Source organism: Serinus canaria, chromosome 12 (genome assembly GCF_022539315.1).
Source record: "Serinus canaria isolate serCan28SL12 chromosome 12, serCan2020, whole genome shotgun sequence".
NCBI lineage: Eukaryota > Metazoa > Chordata > Aves > Passeriformes > Fringillidae > Serinus > Serinus canaria.
In genome coordinates this window covers 17,573,925-17,599,064 of record NC_066326.1, presented here as the reverse complement: position 1 = coordinate 17,599,064, position 25,140 = coordinate 17,573,925, and the positions used below count along the sequence as shown (strand labels likewise).

Below are 25,140 nucleotides of genomic sequence, written 5' to 3'. Positions count from 1 at the left end.
AGTAAAACACTGACATTCAGCAAAAATGCCAGTGAGATACATTAATTTTATTACCTGCTATAACAACTTGTCCTGCTGTAACCTCATTAGACTGTGATGTAACTTCCCTCTAGATTCTCAAATTCATTTAAGAATCCCTAATTCAAAATGGAAGCGCTCGTAGTGAGGAGTATCTGGAATTCAGTGGAGTCAAAAAAATTCCTTTTAAAATCCAGTTTTGTTTACTTAAATAAGCTTTGTTTTCCTGGCATTGCAGACACAGGGTTCCTGGAATCTGCCAAGAATTTCAGCTTTCTCAAAGCAACGGAGGAACCAATTTCAATGCCTGGGTAGTGATGGGTGCCAGGGAAGATCCATTCCTCTGGGCATATTAAATAAAACTCCTCTCATTTTAGATCTAAATCCTCCTTTATGTTTCTCTTTGCCACTGAACTCAATGAAAATTGTCATTGAATTAAATGTGAATGTGGTCAGGCCACTGGAACACTCCTGGAACCCAAAGAAAGACAAAGGTTTTTATCAGACAGTTCTAGACAGTAATTAATTTACAGATATGATTTCATCACACCCTGATGCCAATGGAAATCAAGAAAATAAAACCTGCTCACATTTCTCAATACAAAAAACTATCAGAGTCCTTCCAAAATCACCCTCATTTCAACAAAAAGTAGATCACACTCCCCTGTTCTTACCATAGCCTAAAAATAGATCCCTTTCAGGGAACATCTTTTGAATGCAAATACGTAAGCAAGGGGGGGAAAAATTCCTGTGAAAAGAAAAGGAACAGACACTTCGGAAAGGTTTCAAAATCTAACAAGTGGCCACCTCCCTGCAGAGCAGCTGCTGTCTCCATATTCTTTGTGCATTACATTAGGGGCAAGCATATGGTGCTGAGAGCTGGCACGGAGCACTTCCTTCCCTGCACTGTTCCAGCTCAAAATCTATATGCCAGGAGCAGCCTCCTTGCAGATTGTTCTTGACAATCCCTTGCAGAAGCTGCTGCCTCTGAAACTCCCTGCTGGGCTGGAGCTAAATTTATTTCTCGCTGAATTCTGCTGTTCATGGCACCTGGAAAACAAGGACAGCCCTATGGGGTCACTCTGGAGGGATTCACTGCAAGAGCTTCAGTGACCCCTCAGAGGATGGAACTGATGCCTTGGCATTTTAGATTGTATATATTTAATTGATTTGCACTCCTGCAGCTCTTTGGTGTGTGACTCCAAACCCCACAGCCAGGGTCAGCTGCAGCTTTCCCATTCTGGGCAGACACAGCAATTCCTCTCCAGGCCTGGCAATCAAGGACACCTCACTGCCCCAGGGCCCAGAGATGGGAACAAAAGGGACTTGGGGGGAGCAAACCTGGGGTCAGTGACTTCATTCCCTGGAGCTGGAATTGGCAGATTCACCCCCAGTGTGCAAATGGACCAAACTTGTAAAAGTATAAAAACCTGGGAAACATTTTCCATTTTGGGTGTAACCCCTGGGGGATTTCATCTGCCCTAAGTGCACCGGCAGGCCCTCCAATAAACAGAACTGCTTTTATTCCCTTAATTTTGTCTGGCCTCTGGTTTTAGTAGTCCCAAAAAGGCATCATAACCCTTGGAAGCAGGAAGAGGGAAAGGCTTTGAGCTGAGATTTACCACAGGGAGCTCCAGCAAGGACCTTCTGCTCCCCACAGGTCACCTGCAATCTGTTCCATCACCTGCTTGCAAGGGACTGAGCCAGGATCTTCCCCCAGTCATGACCCTTGCAAAATTTTTTCAAACATCTCTCCCAAGCCTTTGGATTATTTACCCATAACATTTCAGTTGCAAGCAGCTACTCACAAGCAGAAGAACCCCCAGACAGATGTTTAAAAAGCCCTGGTTACACCCAGCAGACCAAAATAGGTTTCTAGGTCAAACTACAGCTGCATTACCAAGGCTTAAAAATACCAATCCAAAGCCAGTATTGACCTGATACTGAGTTTGGATTACAAAGGGAATTTTCAGAATTGTTGCACTGGGAAATAATTGACTATTAAAAGGCTTTAAGAAAAAAGATAACATTCTAGGCATAACTTAAAGAGGTGATCCAACTTGTAAAATTAGATTAGGAAATAATTCCCATTTTTGTCCTCTTTACTAAACCTTCCTTTTCTCACTGCCCCTTCTCTGTAAGAAGAGCCAAGAAGTCCTTCTACATTAAAATGTCAGGATTTTCCATATATCTAAAGTCTTAATTTGTGGTATGTAACTTTCCTGTGTTCTACAGGTTGAACTACTCCTTTAGAATAACAAAGACATCAAATATTCTAATTTATTAACATGAAAAATGAGCTTTGCTAGAATACTATACCACTATTGAGTGTCCTATTTCAACCCAGCATCTCAACAGGAAAACAGAGGAAACCAAAAACTTTTTAAAATTAAATTGCAAAAGATTTCCACTTCATACTCTAATTACTCAAACAAAAGACAAAATGGGCCAGGATGCACAGGAATTTTTCTCAGTATAATTAAAAATTTTATATGTAAAATAACCAACAAGGATGAATGCTGTTCAAACCACGTAATATTTTTATTTTTGAATTCCTAATATTGCAAAAAGAACTACTAAAGAACTGTGGTCCTATCACCCTTGCTACATAATTTTAATCAACATTTTAATGTAAGACATCTAAAGCAAGATTAAAACATCCCAATTTATAACCAAATGTTCCAGCTTTTTGCAGATACAGCTTCCTTCAATGGACTTCAAGCTAAAATAACAGAGATTTTGCCTGTTTATCTTAGAGAAAAGCTGCAAAATGAAAGGGCTGAGTCTTTTTTAGCCTAGGATTAAGAATTGAAAACTTTGCTTGGCTAAATAAAGTTTCCCATTACAAAATGTAGCAGGGGAAAAATGTGGGTGGTTGGTATTAGAAACAAGAGCAGCATTGTGATGTAGAGGGTGATCTTGTCCCCCAGTGAGTTACAGCTGGGTCAGTTGCTGAAGATTGGAGGTGGGCCTGATCTAAACAGGCCACACCTGTAATCAATAAGAACTAGTGCTATATAAGAGTAAGGAAAGAGGAGTGAGGGGAGCCAGATTACTGTGAGGACCTCGAGAAGTCAGTGTGTAGAGGAGCTGCCTGTATCAAGAAGGTATGAAGCTCTGATAATATGAAATCCTCGTACTATGATGATGATAGAACCTTTGCTAAGACAACAAATGGTGACCCCGACGTGATTTGGGACTTAATTATATTGCCCCATGGATTTGGGATGCCCCGTGGATTTGGAGGAAACTAGATTTGACCAAATAACCCTGAGGATTCAGAACTGGATTTGACAAAGTAACCCCATGGATTTGGGGGAACCTGGATTTGACCAAATAACCCCGTGGATACGGGAGAACCTGGATTTGACCAAATAACCCTGTGGATTTGAGAACAGGACTTGAACACTAAACTGTTGGCAAAATATCTCAATTACAGCTATTGTTGTTTGCTAAATATGAGTGTAAAAGACCTTGATGATAAGTGCTTTTGTAAATTGGGAAAAGCTGTAGAACTAAACTAATATTTAGAAATATATATCTGTCTGTGCTGTAACATGCTGTTTTGAACATTTGTATAACTCTTAATTCTAAATGAAATATACAAATATGTAATAATGTTAATTTATTTGAATATGTGCTTCTGGAAATGCTGCAACTCTGTGGTTAAAAGAAAAAGGGGGAATTGTAGAGGGGGATCTTGCAAGCCCAATGAGTTGCAGCTGGGTCAGTTGCTGAAGATTGGAGGTGGGCCTGATCTAAACAGGCCACACCTGCAATCAATAAGAACTAGTGCTATAAAAGAGTAAGGAGAGTCAGATTACTGTGAGGACCTGGAACAGTCAGTGTGTAGAGGAGCTGCCTCTATCAAGAAGGTATGAAGCTCTGACAATATGAAATCCTCGTACTATGATGATGATAGAACCTTTGCTATCTAAGACAACATTGTGAGGCAAAAGGTAATAGGGAAAAACATTGACAAGGGATTGCAAGCAGGAAATGGGTTGGTTCTGATGGAATGGCCTGGAGTTTTACATCTCTTGTGACTCACTCTTCATCAAGACTGATAATGGAATAAAATCTTTTAAAATGCCTCTCAGTTGCCCCACTTCTTAGGAAAACCAACACCAGGGGTTGGTGAGGCTCCTGAATTCCCTCAGGTTTAATATCCCCCATGGTTATCAAACCTGTTTAAATATCAGGTCTGCCCAAACTGCCTAGGAAAACAGGAGCAGGAATTTTTGTCTTGTTCCTGTATCAGTTTAAGAGCAGGTTCATGTGTGATGGAATTATCCAGGTACCACTGGCACCATCAGCTCTCCCAGGACAGCTGGAGGATATTCAGAGGCTTCCTGCCTCAGATTAGCTGGGATGCAGGGTAATTATTTCATTTTTGGGAGGATAATTATTGAATGGTTTTTCCTATTATCTGAAAATGACCCGAAAAGGATGCCCAAACCGAGGGAATGTTTTGCTCCTCATCATTCTTCTGTTGCTGCTCGGGGTGGGGACAAGTTTGGTCAGCTATAAATTGATATAAAATGGTGCATTTCAGCATCTTGCCTCAACTCCAGCAAGGCAATGCTCCCCTGAGAGGGGGCCAGCTGGAATTATGCAATGGATCAGGATGACATTTCCCAGCAGCAAAGCTGAGGGAGCAGTGCTGATGTGGCTCAGTGAATATGGACTCGTGCTCCTTTCAGCTCACAGAACAGGGACAGGGAAAAAAAGGATACAGCCCATGAATTCCTCCACGAGTGGCTCTGGAAGAAGGGGAAATCAGGCATGAAGAACAGACTGAGAGGCTGGTGTGACAGTCCACACTCCCCTTCTCTTTGAATCTCACCTATTTTTACATTCACAGAGTTTTTTAATTAAAAACCTCAATTTTAATATCAAATAATTTAATTGTCCTTTTAATTTGAAGGATGTATTTACCTTTGATTCACTTAAAAAGGCAAAAAAGTACTTCCAAAAACATGGAAATTTTTGATTCTTCTCACTGATTTAAAATGGATGTGTCAGGTTTGTACCTGATTTTTGAAAAATTAGAGAATTGCTCGGGGCTGTGTCCAGTGGGATCCTGAATATCTGCAGGGAAGGAGACTCCACAACTTCTGTGAGCAACCTGTGCCAATGTTTGACCACCCTCACCACTAATTCAAATGAAAATGACTATTTCTTTCCATTTCACAACCAGATAAATAGAGGGATAGCTCTAGCAGAAGTGGTTAACAAAGCAAAATTTAACCGCATTTATCCATGCAATTAATTTAATTTGAACCAGAGCAAGGTTTTCTGATTTCAAACAATAAATAAAACAGCTGATAGCTTTTAAAAATTATATCTATTCATAAGGTCCTGCACATGTAATTGAACAATACCTATTCTAAGGAACCAAACCCTGACAGAGATGTTACATTCATACATCACAGTTCAGCAGTGACTCCATAACATAAAGATAAGAATTATTCCTCTCCATCTCCCAACCCTTTCTGCTTCTCTCATTGGAACTTTTTTCCTTTTGTAGGGATTTTGTAATTGTGTAAATTATCTATGTTTCAAGACAAAAATAATTCAAACAGAAGGCTGGAAGTCTTTTAATTTAAAAACCAAAACTAATTATGAAAAATCTCTCCATTCCAAATGACAAAAATTTGTGGCTGGATTTAAGCGGGGGTAAATTAGTGCACCACACCACAGTGCAAAGAATGAACTCTGCCTTGTTATGACACTACTGATCAATTCTTAGTTGTGATTAGGATCCTCCAGCCTTGCTGTTTGCAGATGAGACTCAACTGAATTTTACTGGCACAGATTTTTCTCCACATTTCCCTCAGAGGAGTCTTGGCATATTTATTGCGCTATAAGATGTTATTCATCTGTATTATTTAGGGACCTTCCTATTGTTATTGATCAAACCCATTCCTACAGTCCCTTAAATGTGCCATTTCATGACAATTTAGCTCTAAATTTGGAATATTCCCTGTTCCCTTTCCAGACTAAAAACCTGCACTCTTGTCCTTTTGTGCAGCCAGGGAACTGGCAATGGTTGGATTTATCCTGGCACCACCCCAGCTTTAAGGGCAACAAGAACTGTTGACAAGTAACCTATATAATCAAAGTAATTAGATACAGCAATTGTTATTAACTTACTTTAATCAACAACTAATTTACTTTAAGTATAGCCTAAGTACAAGGATTCTCTTGGAGTTTGCTGTAAAGAAAGACTCAGCACTTTTCCTGGTACCAATATCAGCAGAACTCACAGTGACAAAGGGACAATTTCTAAACCAAACTGGCAAAAAGTTGGAGCAGATTAAGAGATTTTAGAAATTTCTAATGAATTCTTCAAGACCTTTGGCAAACACTCCCCAAGTTGTCATGAGCAACAACCAAGCTGAGCATCTTTCATTTCACAGGAGAAATTGCACTCAGTGGCAGGGCTGTAATTAATGGCACCCAAGAGCTGCTACCTCAGGTTACATCTGCTAAACTCAGGTTTTAGTGCCTGTTGGTCCTGGACTGGCTCTGTGAGCTGCAGACAGAGAAAACAGGACAGAAACTGCCTGGGGTGTGGAGCTCATCAGGTAGGAAAACTCCAGTTCCAAGGCAATGTCCCCAGTTCAAAAAGCATATTTCCAAATTAGACCCAACTCTGGGATTGACACGGGGTTGGCCAGCATTCAAAGCATTAAAGCAACTGCCTTAGGGCTGAAACCTCACCTCTTGGGTTTTGGGAAGCATTTTCTTCAGTCTAAGCAGCATCTGTACATTTGGAAAATGTCCTTGGAGCCACTCTACTGCACACTTAAACCATTTATCAACAGATTTTCCCCTCACTTCTCAATCTTATTCTCACCGAGCCAATATAATATTCAATGATTCTGACCATGTCATCCTCAAATCCCATCACATTTTATTAACTAATTTACTCTTTTAATCAAAATGAATCACATTTTTTAAAGACACTTCACTGGTAGCCTGAGTTGCCTCTCATGCCTGTTTTTGCCTGACCATCCTGCATGATGGTCAGGCAAAATTCTCCTACAAAGTGTAAAACCCATCACCCATTCCATGGTATCTACATATAACCCCTCTCATTTCTATTTGTATTGCCTCCTCTATGCTTCTTTTAGCTCATTAGAAGTGGAAAAACCAATCAACTAAACATGACCTTGCACAAAAATCCACCAAAACCCAGTCCCATCATCTGAAAAATATGAACTCATAATGTACAAGAATTTAATCAAAAATCCACCAAACCCCGTCCCACCACCTGAAAAATATGAACTGTGATAATAATCATAATAATAATGTGCAAGAATTTAATCATGCATTAAATAACAGAAAATGCCTGACCTTTACAGATGTGCATCAAAACCCTAAATTTCCATAAAAGAAAGAGAATTTACAGGTGGCTGATCTGTCCATCTAGTTTTCACATGCAGAAAACTTATCAATACTCTGGGGATTTTCTGTTTTTCTATTAAATAGAACCAGATGGGAAAATAAATTTCTAGGAAGACCAAACCAAAGCAGAGATTAATCTTAATACTTGCTGCCTTTCTGGTGGCACCACAGCTACAAACAATTTGTACAGTGGAAGGAGCTAAACTTAGTGAGTGCAAAGCAAATCTAGCCACATGGAAAAGGAAGTTTTTTCACTTGATTGAAGCTCCTGATTATAGCCCACCATAATTACAGATCTCTGCTAACAGAACTCATTTCCAGAGTAAGGAGAAGGGTTCTTCAAGCACCCATCTCCAAAGGAGTCTAAAACCACCGAGAGCAGAAATTTCACTGCTGATACAAAATGTGCTCCTCTTTAGCAGCACGTATCAGCTGCAACTATTTTTAAATTGGTTTGGGTCTGTTCCATTTGGGGTTTGGGAGGCAAATGGATGAGCTCAAGTGGATATAATCTGTCAGAGCCATGCTCAGCTAATATATTTTCTCAGAGGGATTTTTTTTTTGCATGATTGGTGGGATAATGTTTGGGATGCATTCTAAATTGAGTCCTCTGGCCAGGCCCTCTCCTTGTCAGGACACCAGGAATGATGCCTTGGCTGGGCAGAGCAGCAGACGGAGGCTGCAGCCAATTTGTGCCTGATTATTCATTCAGGAGGAAACGGGACAGCAGTGATGGAGAGCTGGAACATCCTGTCCTTCTTCAGAGAAAAATTCTCCCAGAAAAAATCTCGTTTCTCACCTCTTCCAAATGCACAGCCCCTATCACAGTGGCACTGAGCACTGCCAGCCTTTGGAGTGAGGGGAAATGGAGGGGGATGGAATAAATGGAAACAACAGAAAAATAACAGTGCCATAAAAAATCTGCAGTGGAGCTGTTTAACATGCTCAAGGCTTTCCTTGGTGCCAGGGCCAATGAGCCAGATCTTCTGCCCAACTCTCATCCAGAATTTCCAAGGATAAAGTGTCCCAATGACCCCACAAGGACTCACCAGGAGCCAGGCACACTCTACTGCTCTGTGTGTTTGCACCTGCACAGGGGTAAGGCAGCCTCACAGATTTATTCCATTTATCCCATTCCATTTCGTTCATTTATTAAGGCAGCCTCACAGATTTATTCCATTTATCCCATTCTATTCATTTAAGGCAGGCTCACAGTGCTGATTCCATTTATCTTAATTTTTTTTTCATTTCTAGAAGGTTCTTTTCCATGCAAGGTGTCTGCACAGAGGCTCTGTCATTTTTTCAGTGATGCTAAGGGACTAGATGGCTTTGGCTAAGTTAAAATGATCCTTATAAAATTTGAAAACTTCCTGTTTCCTCTGCAAAGTTCCAGCTGGGAAAAGGATTTGGTGGGACACATGTCCTGCCTGCTCCCTGTCAGTCCCATGGCCCTGGGAATCTGGATCCAGCACAGTCACGTGCTTTTGGGAAGCCAGAGCCCCTCACAGATCTCTGGGAACAATTCTCCAGGTTTCCACCCATCCTAGAGGTTTTGCTGTCCCTCTAAAAGCAGGAAGGCTCAGGATTTTTGGACACCTTCCCACACCCACAAATAACCCAGACATAAACTGGTTGTATCCCAAAGGAGCCAAGAGGTTCACACACAAGAAGAGAAAACTGCAAGCTTGACAGAAAAATGGGCTCTAGCTGCAGGAGAAAGCAGGAACTGGAAATTGAAGCATAGATTTTACTTATCATACAATTAATACCAATTTTCTAAGCTATCTGTGACTCAAAAAGAATATAATTTTGCTTACATTAAAAGCAAATTTATAGATCTTGTGAAGTGCAAGGTCAGTCACAAAGAGTAGCAATGAAAGTCAATTTAAAGTCTTGTTCAAGTCTGCAAATGACTCCTGCCATTTATTGCTCTGAAATCAACACATTTCCTGTCAGACTTTATTCCTTGTACTTCAGATCTTGTCCCATTTGCAGTTTCTTGGTGATTGTTGATCTTTTCCCCCCACATTGGAGCTCTGAGAGTAAAACAAAAACATACTAAAACTGCATGGTATATAAACTATATATTTACACAATATAAATGTGAAAGGAAATTAATTTCCTGTTTCATTACGAGGTGATTCACCCACCACACTGATTCCTAATCAGCCTGTTTGTGTACCTTGGAAAAGCCCCCCCATTTTCTGTGAAATTGGAATTAAAACATCACATTGGAAGGTATTATCTTCCTGTTCCTATGACTGAGAGCACAAAGAAAACCCACATTAAACCAAAATGTGCCTGAAGTAATTGGTTTACACCAACTCATGTGAAAACAAAAGCTCCCATCAGGAGAACATGCTCCCTGAGAATATTCCCTGAAAAGTGTTACCACCACATCCCCACCAGCACATCAATCAGCTCCAAGGTGTGATGGCTTCACCTCAGCAGGGTGGCAGGGGAGGAAAAGGAGCCCAGCACACTCCAATCATTCATTGTGCATCGTTTCTTTAAAAAAAAAGAAAAAAGGAGTCCTCAAATGCTGATGAAAACACAGGGCAGCACCTTGCAGGAAACACTGATTTTTAAAGCCTGCCCTTTTGGGAGGAGCTGGAGTTTATCCCCACAGGTGAATTTTCTCATGCCAGGAGATTTGTGCAGAATAAGAATGTGAATATAAGATAAATAACATAAAGAAAAATTCTGTGCAAGGCAATAGGAAAAACATTTGTTGCATCATAGCAAGTTCCAAATCTAATTTACTCATTTTCATACCAGCAAGAAGGAAAAAACCTAAATCATAAAATGACATTATAATAACAAAGAGCTTCCAAGAGATTTTAGACTGCCTAAAAGCTTGCAGTGAATATTGATTCCAACAGGAACTGATGGAATCTGCAATGACCAAACTGAAGGCAAAGGAGGCCAGGATGAAGGAGGTGTGGGCTCTGTCACTTGAGGAAATGTGACAAAACAAAGATGGCAAAATGGCATGAAAATGAAGAAATAGAATTGAAACTTTTAGCTGGGATGGAATAACTTGTCAAGCAGGAGTCTTTGTTTATCCATCTCCTTTTCCTGTGGCCATTGGTTGCTGGGGCAGCACAGTCACCCCTTTCCTTGGCAGGAGATAAGGAAGAAGGGAGGGAGCTGCTGGTGCCCAGGGCAGCCACAGTTCTGAGCTCTGTCCCAGCACCTTCACCCCACATCCCCTCCCTCCAGCCACTGTGTCCCTCTGCAGGGAATCCCCCCTTTCCTCTGGCAACCAGGGCAATTCCAACCAAATCCCACCAAATCCCACCAAATCCCACCAAATCCCACAGCCTTGGGCATGTGGCAGAGGGAGAAGATGGCCCTGTCCCCATCCCTGCTCTCAAATCCCCTCGTCTTCTCCCAAATCCCCCATCCCTGCTCCCAAATCCCTTCTGCTCTGCCCCTAAATCCCCTTCTCCCAAATTCCCTCTTCTCCCAAATTCCCCTATTCTTCCCCAAATCCCCCTCTTCTGCTCCCAGATTATCCTCCTCTGCCCCCAAATCTCCTCTTTTGCTCCCAAATGCCCTCTTCTGCTCCCAAATCCCCTCATTCTGCCCCAAATCCCCTCTTCTGCCCCAAATCACCAATCCCTGCTCCCAAATCCCCTTGTCTTCTCCCAAATCCCCCATCCCTGCTCCCAAATCCTCCTCTTCTGCTCCTAAATCCCCCTCTTCTGCCCCAAAATCCCCTCTTCTTCCCCCAAATCCCCCATCCCTTCTCCCAAATCCCCTCTTTTTCTCCCAAATCCCCTCTTCCTTGGCAGCTGACTCCATCCCACCCTTTCCAACTCACAAAAAAAGGAGTTTTCATTCAAGCCCAGCTTTTTTGGCAAGACAAGCCCCTCCTGGCTGGCAGGAGGAGCAGGCTGGGGTGAGGAGCTGTCCCAGGCTCTGCTCAGCCCAGCCTTGCCCAAACACAATTATCTCAATTATGAAGTCAGCTGCTAATTTAGGGAGGAAAGCTGGTTTTGTACCTCTCATTCTACACAACTCCAATGGCAAGTGATGTGTGAAGATCATTACTTTCTGCTAATTAGCACCCCCAGAAGCACAGACAATTAACTGCATCATCTATTATCCCTAATAATTATTATTTACACAGCAAATAAGATGGACACTATAGGTTGGGTTTTTTCTTTTTCCTGCCTAATTTATCCTGAGAAAATGCTTACCAAGGGCTTTAGAAAAAGTTTTAAATTGGTTGGGGGGGATTTTTTTGGGTGAGGATTGTCTTGCTTATATTTAGAAAGATTCTCTGGCCTGCATTGTCTGTTCCCATCCATAATTTATAGCTGCTTACACAGTTGTGTAACACTGGGAACAAAATACAAAAAAAATCTGATTAAGATACGAATTTACCTAAAATAGGAATTGTTTTGCCTGGGAAATCAAACCTCTTACCCAATACACAGATTTTTAATAATCAGTTCAATCAATTTCCAACCAAATCAATCAAATATTTCATTTTAATGACTCAAATGCACCATTTAGCTGGAGATACAGACAATATTTTAACCCTGTCACCTGAGCTCTTCACAAAGAAGATTTTCACAAATTTCTAGTACCAAACTAATGTGGTGGAAGCAGCCAATAAATGACCTGCAGCATTATCCAGAAGCTGTTTGATTCCTGGGATGCCTTTCCTGATCTAAAGCCACCCTGAAAATCACACAGGGTTTCAGAGGCAGGAAAAGAAGCCCAGAACAGTTAAATCATTCATTGTCCCAACAAATTTTGTTTAAAAAAGAAACAGAAAAAAGAAAAAAAATGCTCAGACAACAAGAAGCAATATTTATAAATCCAGATGAAAACACTGTGGAGCATCTTGCAGGAAACAGTGTTTTTTAAATAATTTAAACTTAAATTGAAGTGATTTTAAAACCACTGTTTCCTGCAAGTTTTTAAAAGTTATTTTTAAAGACCCATAAGTGAATCTGATTTTCTGCTAAGCAGATTTTCCTCTGTGTTTCTCCTGGTATCTCATATTTAGTAATCATTGTACCCCCAAGGCTGCAGGATCCAAACTGTAAAACCTGGAGCAGTTGCCCCACATTCCCTTGGTGTTTTTCACCCAGGGAATGAAATGAGGATCCTTGAATTTCTCCACCAGCTCCTCCCAGTACATTTTTCTGACTCATTTTCTGGATGGCTTTAACTACACAAGGAGAGGATTTTAGGGCTCCAAATGTATTCCACAGTGCAGGAAGGTGATTCCAGCCTGTTTCTCCTCCCTCACCCAAAACCAGTGGCACCAATGTGGGCTAAGATGAAAAAATTAATATTTCTTACTGTTTAATGATTTGCTGTATTATTATGTGAGGATAAAACCTTGGACAGACCTCTCTTTCCATAAAATACCTGTCAAGGAGCAACTCTCCTCCTCACCAGCCTTAAAACACAAATTATGAGATCATGACAGAATGTCTGAAGGGAGAATTTACTTTTGAGCATTGCCTGAGGAAAGGAAGCAGAGATAAACAATCATTCTGAAGGATGGTCACTGCTGAATTGTCACCAAAATTCCCTCAAGCCCTTCTGTACCAACACCAGCACTGCAAAGCTCCCTCTGGACAGAGCTGGGATTTGTGGAGCACAAATGCAGCAGAAAAACAGGGAAAAGCACACTGCAAATAGAGGAGCACAATGTGGAGAACTCCTGCAAACTCTTCTGCTGCCAAGTCAGAATTTCCTATTTCCTATTTCCTATTTCCTATTTATTGCCCGTCCCCTTGCACCGGTCCTTTGCGCTGGCCTTTCCTTCCTTGCTTCCTTGCCTTCCTGTCCTTGACGGTCATGTTCCTGTCGGCATTTCCTTTCCTTTCCTTTCCTTTCCTTTCCTTTCCTTCTTTCCTTTTCCTTTCCTTTCCTTCCTTTCCTTTCCTTTCCTTTCCTTTCCTTTCCTTTCCTTTCCTTTCCTTTCCTTTCCTTTCCTTTCCTTTCCTATCAGCTCACTCAGCAACTTAATCTTGGAAAGCAGTAAAAAGAGCTATATTTAATGATGCTATTGTTCAGTGGGAATAATTTGTGTTTAATTTCTCAGGGAAATTCAAATCTTTTATGCCAAGCACTGATATTATTCCCTTTTTATATTTTTATCAATGGTTCAGTTGCCCCTTAATCAAAAGACAATGCAAGAGGGAATATTTCTCATTCAGCAGAGCATCTTGACTAATTTTATGGTCCCATATGTGATCCTTCTGAACAGAAGTTCACACAAAGAGCAATTTACAGCACACATGTAGCTGGAGAGCTAAAAATAGAATATGCAAAACTCACTCTTGGCGACAGAACCCTTCCAATGCCCTTTGGGTTTCAGCTGAAATTCACAATTTGATTAAACATGCTCCAAGAACGAGTGCACGAGCATGCAGTCTGCATGAGCAGGAAGGAAAATAATTCTGTCTATTTATCCTGGAAACAACTCCCTCAGGTGTTTTTTACTGTATTTATTTGAGATGCAAAATGGGCTATGGAACAATATCTTGTATCTTAAAGGTCAGCTTGTTGTAAACTGTGAATGAAATGAAATCCCCTGAGATTGGAGCTGTGGTTCTTGTGGAGTCTATATTGCAAAGATTTAGCTCATAACATCTAAGAGATCTCCATTAATTTTAAACAGATGAATTCAAGCAGTCACTGATCTGCATCCAGAGGATTTCACCCATTTATCAGTTTAGAATCAGTCTCAGTGCAAAGCTAAAAAAGCACTCAAATGCTGAAATATTGACTCTTTTTAATAGGCACAGAGAACTAATTCCAACAAGGAGCAATGAAGCCAAGTCAGAGAAAAAAAAATTATGTTGAGACCATTTTAGAACTAGTATTGACCAGAAATATTTCAGTAAACCACAAGAAAAAGACATGTTATTAAACTTAATATTGCAGATGTGGAAGGTCTGATGATTTCCCATTTACTGTGGGATTCAGAGGGTGAACTGGTGTGGAGGCTGAGCAGAAACACTTTGGTACTGGCTTTGATCTCAGAATGAACAACAAAATATAAAACTCTGTATAAGCCTCTGCCAGTCACACCTGACTGAAAAACCAACCCCTGCCTGCCCTGCTGCTCCCTGGGAAGGAGGAAAATTCTGCTGACCCTGGGAATGTTCTCCCAAAGCCTTCCCAAAGTCAAACCCCTTGCCTTGTCCTGATCCTGGCTGCTCAGGGTGTTTTATGCTCTTCCTCCAGGAGGAAGCACCTGAGCTGACTGAGGCTGTAACAACATTTAAATAACCAAGGTGTATTTTCCTCTCCCCAGCAATCAAATATTACTTTGATTTGTGAGAGCAGGAATTTCTCAGCAACAGCAAAATGTTCTTGCTGGTTTAGAAGTGCACAAATGAAATGTAAGGAGCTGCTGCCATAAAATATCCACTCTGAATTATCACAGAGGATTTGTTTTCTCTGATTGCATTTTAAAAGACCACTTTTAAAACAAACATCAAGTACATGCCTGACTTTATTCTGCAGCTCAGCCAGACCTATAAAAAGGACAATACATGTATTCATAAACCAGAAAGAAAAAAAATCTATTTGTTCAGCAACGTTAACATTCAGCTTGACCTTTCAAAGAACAAATCTATTGGAATTGCAAAAATTTTCAGTCTCTTAATTAGCTCTGTACAAAAGAATCCAATGCCACAAGCAAACAGGATATTTTCCATTCTGGCCTCCTGTACAGAGTGAATAAAATACTTCAGGATGTAACTCACCTGAAACCACAGTGAATAAAGGTCACTAACCTCACTGATTTAACCAATCCAATTGGTGCTCTTTGAGCATTAATTGAAATTTCTTAGACACACAAAAATCATTTTGCACATATGGAGACTCAATGAAAACCATGAAATGAAATGCATTTGTGTTCCCAAATTTATCTGCACCAAAATTGGGCCACCCCAATCTAATGGCAGCAAGAGCTTTTTAAATGGTCTTGTACTCTTAAATAAATCCCTATCCTTGAAAAAAACAATAAAATATCCAGTTTTTAGAGCACCTGTTCTCATTGTGAGGACCTCAACAGTACTTAATGCTTCATCATCAACAACAAAATGTTAAAGAATTAACCCTTTAAAAAAAATTACACCTCCTTCTGCTGATGCCTCAGGTTTTAGCTTTTATATTTTTCAGATTCTGTGCTGCTTTCATGTGTGAGTCTGGGTTAGAATCCTAGATGGTGAAAATTTTAAAATTTCTGTGCTTAAAAGGCACAGAAAAGCAACAGAACACTACATTTAACCTGAAGCCATAGAAAAGACTTCCAAAATTAATTAATAGCACTAAGATTACATGTGTGCAGTTACTTAAAAGCGTGTAATATCACCAAGTAGAAAACTTAAAGTTTAGAGTTTTATAATATATATAGAAAATATAAATATAGAGCAAGATAGAAGTTTTAGAGCAGAAGAAAGTTGTTCTTCACCTTCTTCCTTCTTCTTCATGAGTTTAAGTAATATTTTATAATTAAACTGAAAAGTCTGCATTGCAAGCTTCAAACGATCTGTTATTAAGTTAAAAAAGAAAATAATCTAAGTGTCATCTCCTAATTAGATAGTTTAGTCTTAAAGACCTTGTAACAAAAGATAGTTAACCAATTTGTGCCTTGCAAATAAAAAGCTACCAAACTCATGGTTGTAAGACTGTTTCACTGATAAGAAATACTAAACACCTAAGTCCAGACATAAAATACTGTCTCAAGTGCCTTCAATCCCAACCTTAACAAAAGTATAAAATACAAACAAAAAATCCACAGGTCTGGGCTTCATATAAGGGAATAATAAGCTCTCTTCACAGAGCAGGGAGACAAAACAATTCCTGCTCCAGCTGGGCACCAAGGACAAATGATCCCAATCTCAGCCCAGGAGCACAAACCCCGTGGGCTGGAGAGAGAAAAACAAGGGTGGGACTGCCTGGGCTAAAGCTGGGCTGGGACAGTGAACTGCAAGGTGGGAATGGAGCAGAGCTGATCCCAGGGAGAGACCCCGTGCCCATTTTGGGGCCATTTTGGTTCATCTTGGGTTCATTTTGGGACCATTTTGGTTCTTCTTGAGTGCAGCCCTGGCTGGGCTCTGGTGCTGCCCAAGGTGGATCCATGGAGGAGATCCTTTGAATAAATCCCCCTTTATTCTTTAGCTCTGCCCAGCCTCTGTTCTAGCTCGGCCTTCCCAAGGCATCACCGCTAGGCCTCAAAAAAACCCCAAGCACCCACTCACCAGAATTTTTGTAGTGTAAGCGCTGTTGATGGCAATCGCGTTGACCAGCAGCTCCATGGTTTTGGCGGGGATGGAGTCGGGGTCGGGGATCTCCTTGTAGTGGACGTCGCCCACGTAGGCCTGCACCACGGTCATGCGGTTGGTGGTCAGCGTGCCCGTCTTGTCCGAGCAGATGGCCGTGGCGTTGCCCATGGTCTCGCAGGCGTCCAGGTGCCGCACCAGGTTGTTGTCCCTCATCATTTTCTGAGGGGAAAACCCACCAAAAGGCAAGTAAGGAACCCTTGGATGTCGGCTAGGACAGGATTTTAGTCATAAAAAGGAAGGCAGGCCACAGTTTGTCTTGCTGGGGAGAACGCTCCCTGAAGCAGAGCTCTGGTGAGGGCCAATAACCCCAGATCCCAGTTACAGACAGCAAAGCTGTGCCTGTCCCTGAGGGAATTTTGCCTTTCCCTGTGGTAATTTTGCCTTTCCCTGTGGTAATTTTGCCTTACCCTGAGGTAATTTTGCCTTGGTTAACCAGAAGAGCTGCATCATTTTCCTGCAGTAGGTTTGCACTTTAAGGAATAGCTGAAATCGGCTGTTATCCCTCATCATTTTCTGACAGCAGGACTGTTATCCCTCAAATTTTCTGTTTATCCCTCATTCTACCCCCACCCATGATGCTCTGGGCCATAAATATATATGTCATTTTCTGAGGAGAAACCCCATCAAAAACCCAAGTAAGGAACCCTTCGATGCCAGATTTGGAGGTTTTTAGTCATAAAAAGGAAAGCAGCCCACAGTTTGTCTTGCTGAGGAGAACACTCCCTAGAGCAGAGCTCTGGTGAGGGCCAATCACCCCAAATCCCAATTACAGACAGAAAAGCTGTGCCTGTCCCTGAGGTAATTTTGCCTGTCTCTGAGGTAATTTTGCCTATCCCTGAGGTAATTTTGCCTATCTCTGAGGTAATTTTGCCTTTGATAACCTAAGAGAGTTGCATCATTTTCCAGCAGTAGGTTTGCATTTTAAGGAATAGCTGGAACTGGTTGTTGTCCCTCATAATTTTCTGAGGAGAAACCCCATCAAAAACCCAAGTAAGAAACCATTCGATGCTGGTTTTTGATGGGTTTTTAGTCATAAAAAGGAAAGCAGCCCACAGTTTGTCTTGCTGAGGAGAACACTCCCTAGAGCAGAGCTCTGGTGAGGGCCAATCACCCCAAATCCCAATTACAGACAGAAAAGCTGTGCCTATCCCTGAGGGAATTTTGCCTATCCCTGAGGTAATTCTGCCTTTCCCTGACGTAATTTTGCCTTTGATAACCTAAGAGAGCGTTTTCCTGCAGTAGGTTTGCACTTTAAGGAACAGCTGAAACACGTTATTCCTCATCATTTTCTGAGAAGAAACCCCATCAAAAACCCAAGTAAGGAACCCTTCAATGCTGGTTTTTGAGGTTTTTAGTCATAAAAAATAAAGCAGCCCATGGTTATTCCTGCTGGTGAGAACCTGAAGTTCCCTAAAGCAGAGCGTTGGTGGGGGCCAATAACCCCAGATCCCATTTGCAGGCAACCAAGCTGTGCCTATCCCTGAGGTAATTTTTGCCTTTGATAAACTTTTAAAAGAGTTGCAACATTTTCCTGCAGTAGGTTTGCATTTTAAGGAATAGCTGGAACAACAAAGATGACCTAAGGAACCAGAGATGTTTAAACATTATTGTTACAGCAAACATTTGGGATTTTTTCTTAACACTGCTTGGAATGCCAGGATATTATCTGGCAGCACACAGATGGACCACAGGTTTCGGGGGAAAAGCAAAAGAGAAAGGGAAGAGAAAAAGGATGTCAGAGGAAGGACATCAGGAAAATGAGAAAACATTTTCAAAGCAGCTACATTCTTCATTAGCAAAACCCCATCTTTGAGACTTGCTCCTTTTCCCTAATAATTGTGATATTTGGCTACAGAAGCCAAGAGATTCCTTCCTAAACTTCCCAAGTTAATTTGTTTACATGCTAAATGGAAATCAACTTTGCACCATCTTCATCTAAGATTCCCAGAATGTTTAAATCATCTAATTAAATTGCTCAAGTAATCCTGAAGTCCAGGATGTTAATCCTCTTTAATTTCCTAATAGAACCATTTACATTGACTTCAAAGAACTGCAACTGCGTTTAAGAAAAGTACATGAAAGCTTCAGTGAAACTCTTAATTTTTTTGAGAAGCTCCAATTTCTCTGAGAACTGTTCCTGAAGATTTCAAATCCTTGTCAAGACTTTGTATAGTCACACAAAAAAATTTGAATACAAAATTATTCTATATCAAAAGACTGGATTTAGAGCACATTCTGTTCAATAAATTCCTGGTTCCTTGCAAATTAAGTAGGTATTTCTACTGCTTGATATTCCTGCACTGTGCAGTTTTAAGGAAATGTGTTAGAAGATGTATTTGCCTTTTTGTTAGAAATACTTTCAATATAAGTGTTCTTTAAAGCAGTTTAATGGACATTTTGAGCACATAATTTTCAGAGCATTTTTCATCCCATCTGATAAAAGCTGAGGACCAACTCAGTGGTGAATTCAAGCAAACAGCACTTTTCTCCCTGGATTATTTTGAATGTCTCTTACCTTTACAGAATAAGCCAGAGAAATAGTGACAGCAAGTGGGAGTCCCTCAGGAACAGCAACCACGAGCACAGTAACACCAATAATGAAGAATTTAACAAAATACTGAACGTAGACAGGAGTGCACTCAGGCAACCACTGCTTCTTGTTGACCACAAAGGTGTCAATGGCAAAATACAGTACCAAGATGATGACAGTGATGGCAGACATCACCAGACCTGGGAGGAGAAATCACCAGTTACCATAAATCCAAACAGCACTGAGAAAATGAGCAATTAGAAATTGGGATTTGACAGGAAATTCTTTCTTTCTTTGTGACATTTTTCACCAGTACCAATAACAATGATAAACTGTACAATCAAGAAAAAAACATTGCCATAAAATATTTACAGCAAGCATACATTCCAGTGCACAAGGAATTCTAGGGAATTCATTTTTAAGCACATTCTGCTGCCTTTACAACTTCCCAGGCAGAGCAGGAGCTCTGCTGCCACTTCAGCTAAGCTTATTCAATTTAGCACATTACTTTGCCTGGTACAACATTTATCTGTCCTTTTAACCCCCACCTTTTACAAATTACTTGTCTATCCATATTTAACCACCTTTCTTCTAAGTAAATATATCTTTAGAGGCTTGAGCAAAGGAGCCTCCCATGTTGCTGTATAAAATACTGCAGAGAAGACCTACAGATGAGTCTGGGTAAATATAAAGAGGCAATAATGCAGAATTATCCACAGGACAGTTTTTCATGGGGTTTCTTTAAAATGTGACTAACACTGGTGTTTCCAAAGTGTCTCTTTTCAAGGGAACATCTGCAGAGTGTGTATTTTCATGAGCAGAGGTTCCAAAGAGACAGAGCCACCGAAAAATATTTGACAAAATGTCCCAAGCATTCCATCCACTCTCCCAATGGCACAGACTGCTGGGATAGCACTCCTGCTCCACAGTTTTGTCCCTGGGTTTGAGTACACAAATAATATTTCCACTGTAACCTCAGGTGTGCCTTGCTCTGACAGCCCCGCTTGGCAGGTTTGTGTGAAGGAATTAAGCCTGCATTTTGGAATAAATTCATTTCTCCCTAATGAGAACATAGAGTAGAAGGAGAATGCTGTGAATTTCATGTCTTGACTGCAGTTTTAAAAAAACTGGTAAAGCTGAAGGATGCTAAGTTTGACAGGAAGCAGATGAGTCAGGGAGATCACTCTGTGCCAGAGGATACAGGAAAAACCATTAAAATATTGCACAGGCAAATACTCCTGACAACACAAGACATAGATTGCTCAACACCAAAGAAAAACCAAATGAGGCAATGACTAATTAATTTAATTCCTGTTCCTTGCCACATTCTGGTCAGAAATCCCTACACAATTACTTAAAGAGTGATGTTCACGTGCCAGAGCAGAAGTCAAGGCAGTGCAGAAAGGAATTTAATCCAAGGAATTAATCATCAGGGGAAACAAAGGAGAGGAGCTGGAGGAATATGAACTGGGGCAAGGCATGAAATTGGATATCAGGGATGATAATCCTGGATTTGGTCACACTCTGCTCAGGCAAAGGGAATTGGCATCGTGGGGTTATGTGATCAACTCCTGTGATGAACTCACAGAGGGATGGGAATGGGGAAAATCCAAACTGGGGGAGAAGGCTGAGGGAGATGGAACAGAAGTGAAGGGATCTTGGAGGGCCTCTGCCAAGGAGCTGAGATCAAAATCTCTTTAAGAAGATGAAAATCTCTTTATTACCATGAGAAAAGCAAACCTAAGGAACTTTAGGCCCTTATGGAAGGTTTCCACTCTCTGCCCACATGTTGGAGAAGTGCTGCTTCCAACCCCAGGGGCCAGATGGTTCTGGATACACGAGTCCAAAGATGTGTCATGCTTGGGGAGAAGGCAGGAATGTGGATATTTGGGGAGAACTGAATGATTTCAGAATCCATGAGAGGGAAATACTGTGTGAGTGATATTTTGAAATGATATTAGAGATTCTGAAACTGTGCACTCACAAGTTCTGAGGGGAGAGGAAATTGAATACGTAATTACTGCACTTGGGAATATTAACTCTGAGAAAAGCTGCATTTCATTTTGATTCAAATATTCATTACAATCCAAGTTGCCCAAAGCTCCTTGACAGTCAAAGCTGATTTTTAGGAGAATAAAAGATCTTCAGCACCATATAGTCTCCTTAGAACAGCTTTGTGATGACCCATTTCCAAATCTTGCAGTAAAAAAGGGGCCTGTCCCTTTTCAGAACCATTTGCTTTGCAGCTCTTTGCCTCCTGTGACCCAGAGGGCTTTGGTGTCACCCAGCCATACCTGCTTTGCCAATCTGCACTGCCAGCTTGGTCAGCTTTCCCTGCAGGACAGATTTTTCTTTCTTGTGCATGTTGGATTTCTTCTTGTCCTTGTCGTCTCCCTCTCCCCCTTCCGCGCTCTTCAGCGGCTGCATCTCCATGGCAGCAGCCCCGTCCTGCTGCTTGGCTGATAACAGAACAAAACTGTTACTCCAGAGCTTCAGCCCTTCCTTTCCTCTGTGTCCATCCTCTCTGAACCCAGCCAGCACCACAGGGCTGCCTGGGACAGTCTCTGCCAGGGACACCCTGGAGAGCCAGCGGGGCTCTGTAGGACACGGCTGTGCCAGCACATCCCTCAGGACACCTGGGGATTTGGGCTGGAAAGCACTGATGGGGTTTATCCCTCATTTTTATCCCCACCCATGATGCTCTGGGCCATGCACATATATGTCACTGAATGTCTTGCAGGTGACTTGGCAGGTGACAGCACCAGCACTGCAGCATTCCCTGCAACAGCAGAGCCCAGGTGCTTTGACAGATCCACATTCCTCTGGATTTTGGGATGCCTCTTAGAATGCAATGCACATTCCCAATGCAAACATTTTGAAGGCAATGTGGTTGCACGGGTGGCCTGTGTGTCACCTCTCTGGGCTGCAGGGGCACCTCAGTGACCAGGGGACCACACTCTGCCATCCACCCTTCCAGAAAATCCCTCAATTGTAAAGTTTCCTCAGCATTCCGTGATCAAGGTGCTCAGCCCTCGGGTCTGATGGTGGTGGCATCACCACTCCCCCACAAAACCCACACACAGTTTCAGGGCTGATCCCTCCTTTCCTGACAGAATGCCAGCAGAAGGAAACTTTATTTTTCCATGTTTCTGAAAGGCAAGGACATTGCAGTGGATATATGTGCATGTGGCTGGTTTGTACTGAGCACAATAAATAAAATAGGATGAGATGAAACAGCTTTTCTTTCGTGAAGGGATTGTACAAGACTGGGCTTGTTTGACCTGGAAATCTAATTTATCTTCCTAGTCTGAATGCTTATTATTTAATAGCATTTTATTTGGTACTTTTGTACCATGATCCACTGAGTTTCTCTATCCAGTTTCTGAGCCATCACCTTTGCAATGTTCAATATTATCTGAGAAGAGAAAATTGTCTTTTAATTTGGTATAACCCAAAGTGCTCTTGATAGTTGTGTCTTATAATAAAAAGGGAACCATAACTTTGCTTCAGAGAAAGCAAAATATTGATTCCAATTTCTTCCTGACATTGTATATTAAATAAGAAACACCTAGGACTCTCAATCTTCCTGTTGTTTATCCTTATAAAAGGCTTTTACACTGCTAGATTACACCTTGGTTTTAAGGTTTCCCTTTTTTATTGCTTTGCCTTTCCCCTGCAAATGAAGGGATGTCCAGACAATGCTATCAGACACCAGAGATGATGAGACATAAAAAAACTGGGCTGGAAAATCACCAACAACACGTAGGATACACAACTTGCACAGGAACAATTAATCCAAATGAGCTTTGTGAGATGAAAACAATATCTATAAATGGTCCCTTCAAAATGCTCCTCTCCTAAACCTCTGCAGCTTGTGGAAGTTACAATCTCTTTGGCTGGGGTTGGCTGTTTGGGGGTTTTTTTGGACATTCTGCATGAACAATTAGGGCCAGTTTCACACACAGGCACAGACCACAGGTTCTCACTGTACTTTGGGACAGGGTTGAACTACATGCTAACAATACAATCCACAACCTCCTGAAGAGCAAAGAAGATTACCTTTGTTCTGGTTGTTCTCCATATTCCCATCCTGCATCTTGCCTAAATGATGAAAAATTCCAACAGACAACAGACAGTAAACAACCTTCAGCCGAGACAGAACACGAAAATGGGGATTTATATCAATGGGAGACAAAACCATGAGCACACCACGGGCACCTGGGCACCATCCCCTGCCCTCACAGCTGCACTCACAGAGGGGCCAAGGAATTCCAGCCAAGCTTGGGGTTGGAACACCTTAAATGCTGAATATCAGCACTTATTTTTGAGGAATCTGCATCAGTTCAGAGGGAGAAACTAATAAAGTGGATCTGGTGGAAAGAGGAATTGGAATAATATCCCTGAGCTGATGTTTCAGAGGGCTGGGACTTAAAAATTCTGGCACACACCAGTATAGAGTATGACTTTCTTAATGTATTCCAGAATTAAATTAATCATGTTACTAAATTGGGAAAAAAAAAAAAAAAAACAATGGTGTTAAAAAATCGAAATGAATCAATAAAAAATCAGATAGGATTTTTAAATTACATCTTCCTCACTTGGTTTTACTAATTAGCAAATTTCTCCTGGAAATACAAGTGCCAGGTGACCTAAATTCAGATTTACCCTGAACATAGATTAACCATGTGCCTCTTTAATTTCCAGCTTGACATTTTATCCACAAACAGTGTTACCACAGCAAAGTCCTTATTCCTTTGTGCCTTTTTCAAGTGGAAATGTCATTTGAAAGTGTGCATGAGATAAAAATGGCAAAATGTACAAATCACATACAAAACTTTGGTATTCCAAATAACAGCTAAATATTTTCAAATGGATTCAAAATTTCTTGGTGGGATCCCTTTTGAAACTTTCACAGTAATTATATGAATTTATGGAAAAGGCTACACCAAATATTATCTCAGAATGGATGACAATATCTTTTGGTAGTTATGTAAAATGCACAATTAAAAAATGATGCTAAGGAAAATTAGTTAAAATACAACTACAGGATTATTGACACATTCTAATAAGAAAAGTACCATCAGAATTTATTAAAAAATGTGCCAGCATTTTGTTCTTCTGACTGCTATGTGGATTAATTTTTTTACTCTGCTGTGAATAAATCATAACAAAATGGAAATACTAAGATGCATCTCTTGCATGTTGGTCTTTGCACTAAGTGGGAGAGCAAAAGTGACCAAGTCAGTGTTATATTTGTCAAAAATAGGCCCCAGTGCCACACTGGGAAATTCCAAAGGCCGGAAGCAGAGCCAGGGCAAGGACATCTGGTGACCTAAAATCATCTCAGAGCTCAGGTGAGTTACTGCAATGAAGCACTGACCATCAGCTGCATGTCTGCATTTCTCATTCTATTCCTACCCCAGCAATAACAGGACTTGGAAAAATTCCACTTTCCAGAGCTTTCCACTTTGCACAAGAGAGGAATCCATGAACCTGAGCAAAACCAAGCTCCTTTCCACAGGGAAATTCCCTGTAAAACCTTGGCCTGTGGGGCACAGTTGGACTCAGTACCTGCCTGGTGGCTGTTTTTCTTAGAAGAGCTTTTAATAAAGTTACTGGAAGACACAAAATATCTCTGGAGATTCAGATTTCTGGCTGGAGCATAAAGCCTTCCCTAAGAACTGGAAGGCATTAATTTAGAGCAGGCAGTCTGCTCCATTTCCTGCTCTGGAGATCCTCTTGCAGACTGCAATTCCAAACCTCGGAGTGGCAAAAAAATGGAACAATATTCAACTTTCAAAATGATAAAAATCACCAACAAAACCCAAATGTGACTGTCCCAACTGGCAG

General features: G+C 41.2%; 1 protein-coding gene across 7 annotated transcripts in view; it reads right to left on the bottom strand.

Annotated features, from left to right (window-relative positions):
• ATP2B2 (ATPase plasma membrane Ca2+ transporting 2) overlaps nt 1-25,140 on the bottom strand; it is a 255,779-nt gene that overhangs the window by 53,317 nt on the left and 177,322 nt on the right. For all 7 annotated transcript variants that reach the window (XM_050979207.1, XM_050979206.1, XM_050979205.1 and 4 more), the window contains exons 8-11: nt 23,350-23,391; nt 21,585-21,749; nt 19,276-19,490; nt 16,677-16,919 (exon numbers count right to left, since the gene is read on the bottom strand). In XM_050979207.1, the coding sequence (XP_050835164.1) occupies nt 16,677-16,919; nt 19,276-19,490; nt 21,585-21,749; nt 23,350-23,391 (665 nt within the window). The remainder of the gene's footprint in view (nt 1-16,676; nt 16,920-19,275; nt 19,491-21,584; nt 21,750-23,349; nt 23,392-25,140) is intronic.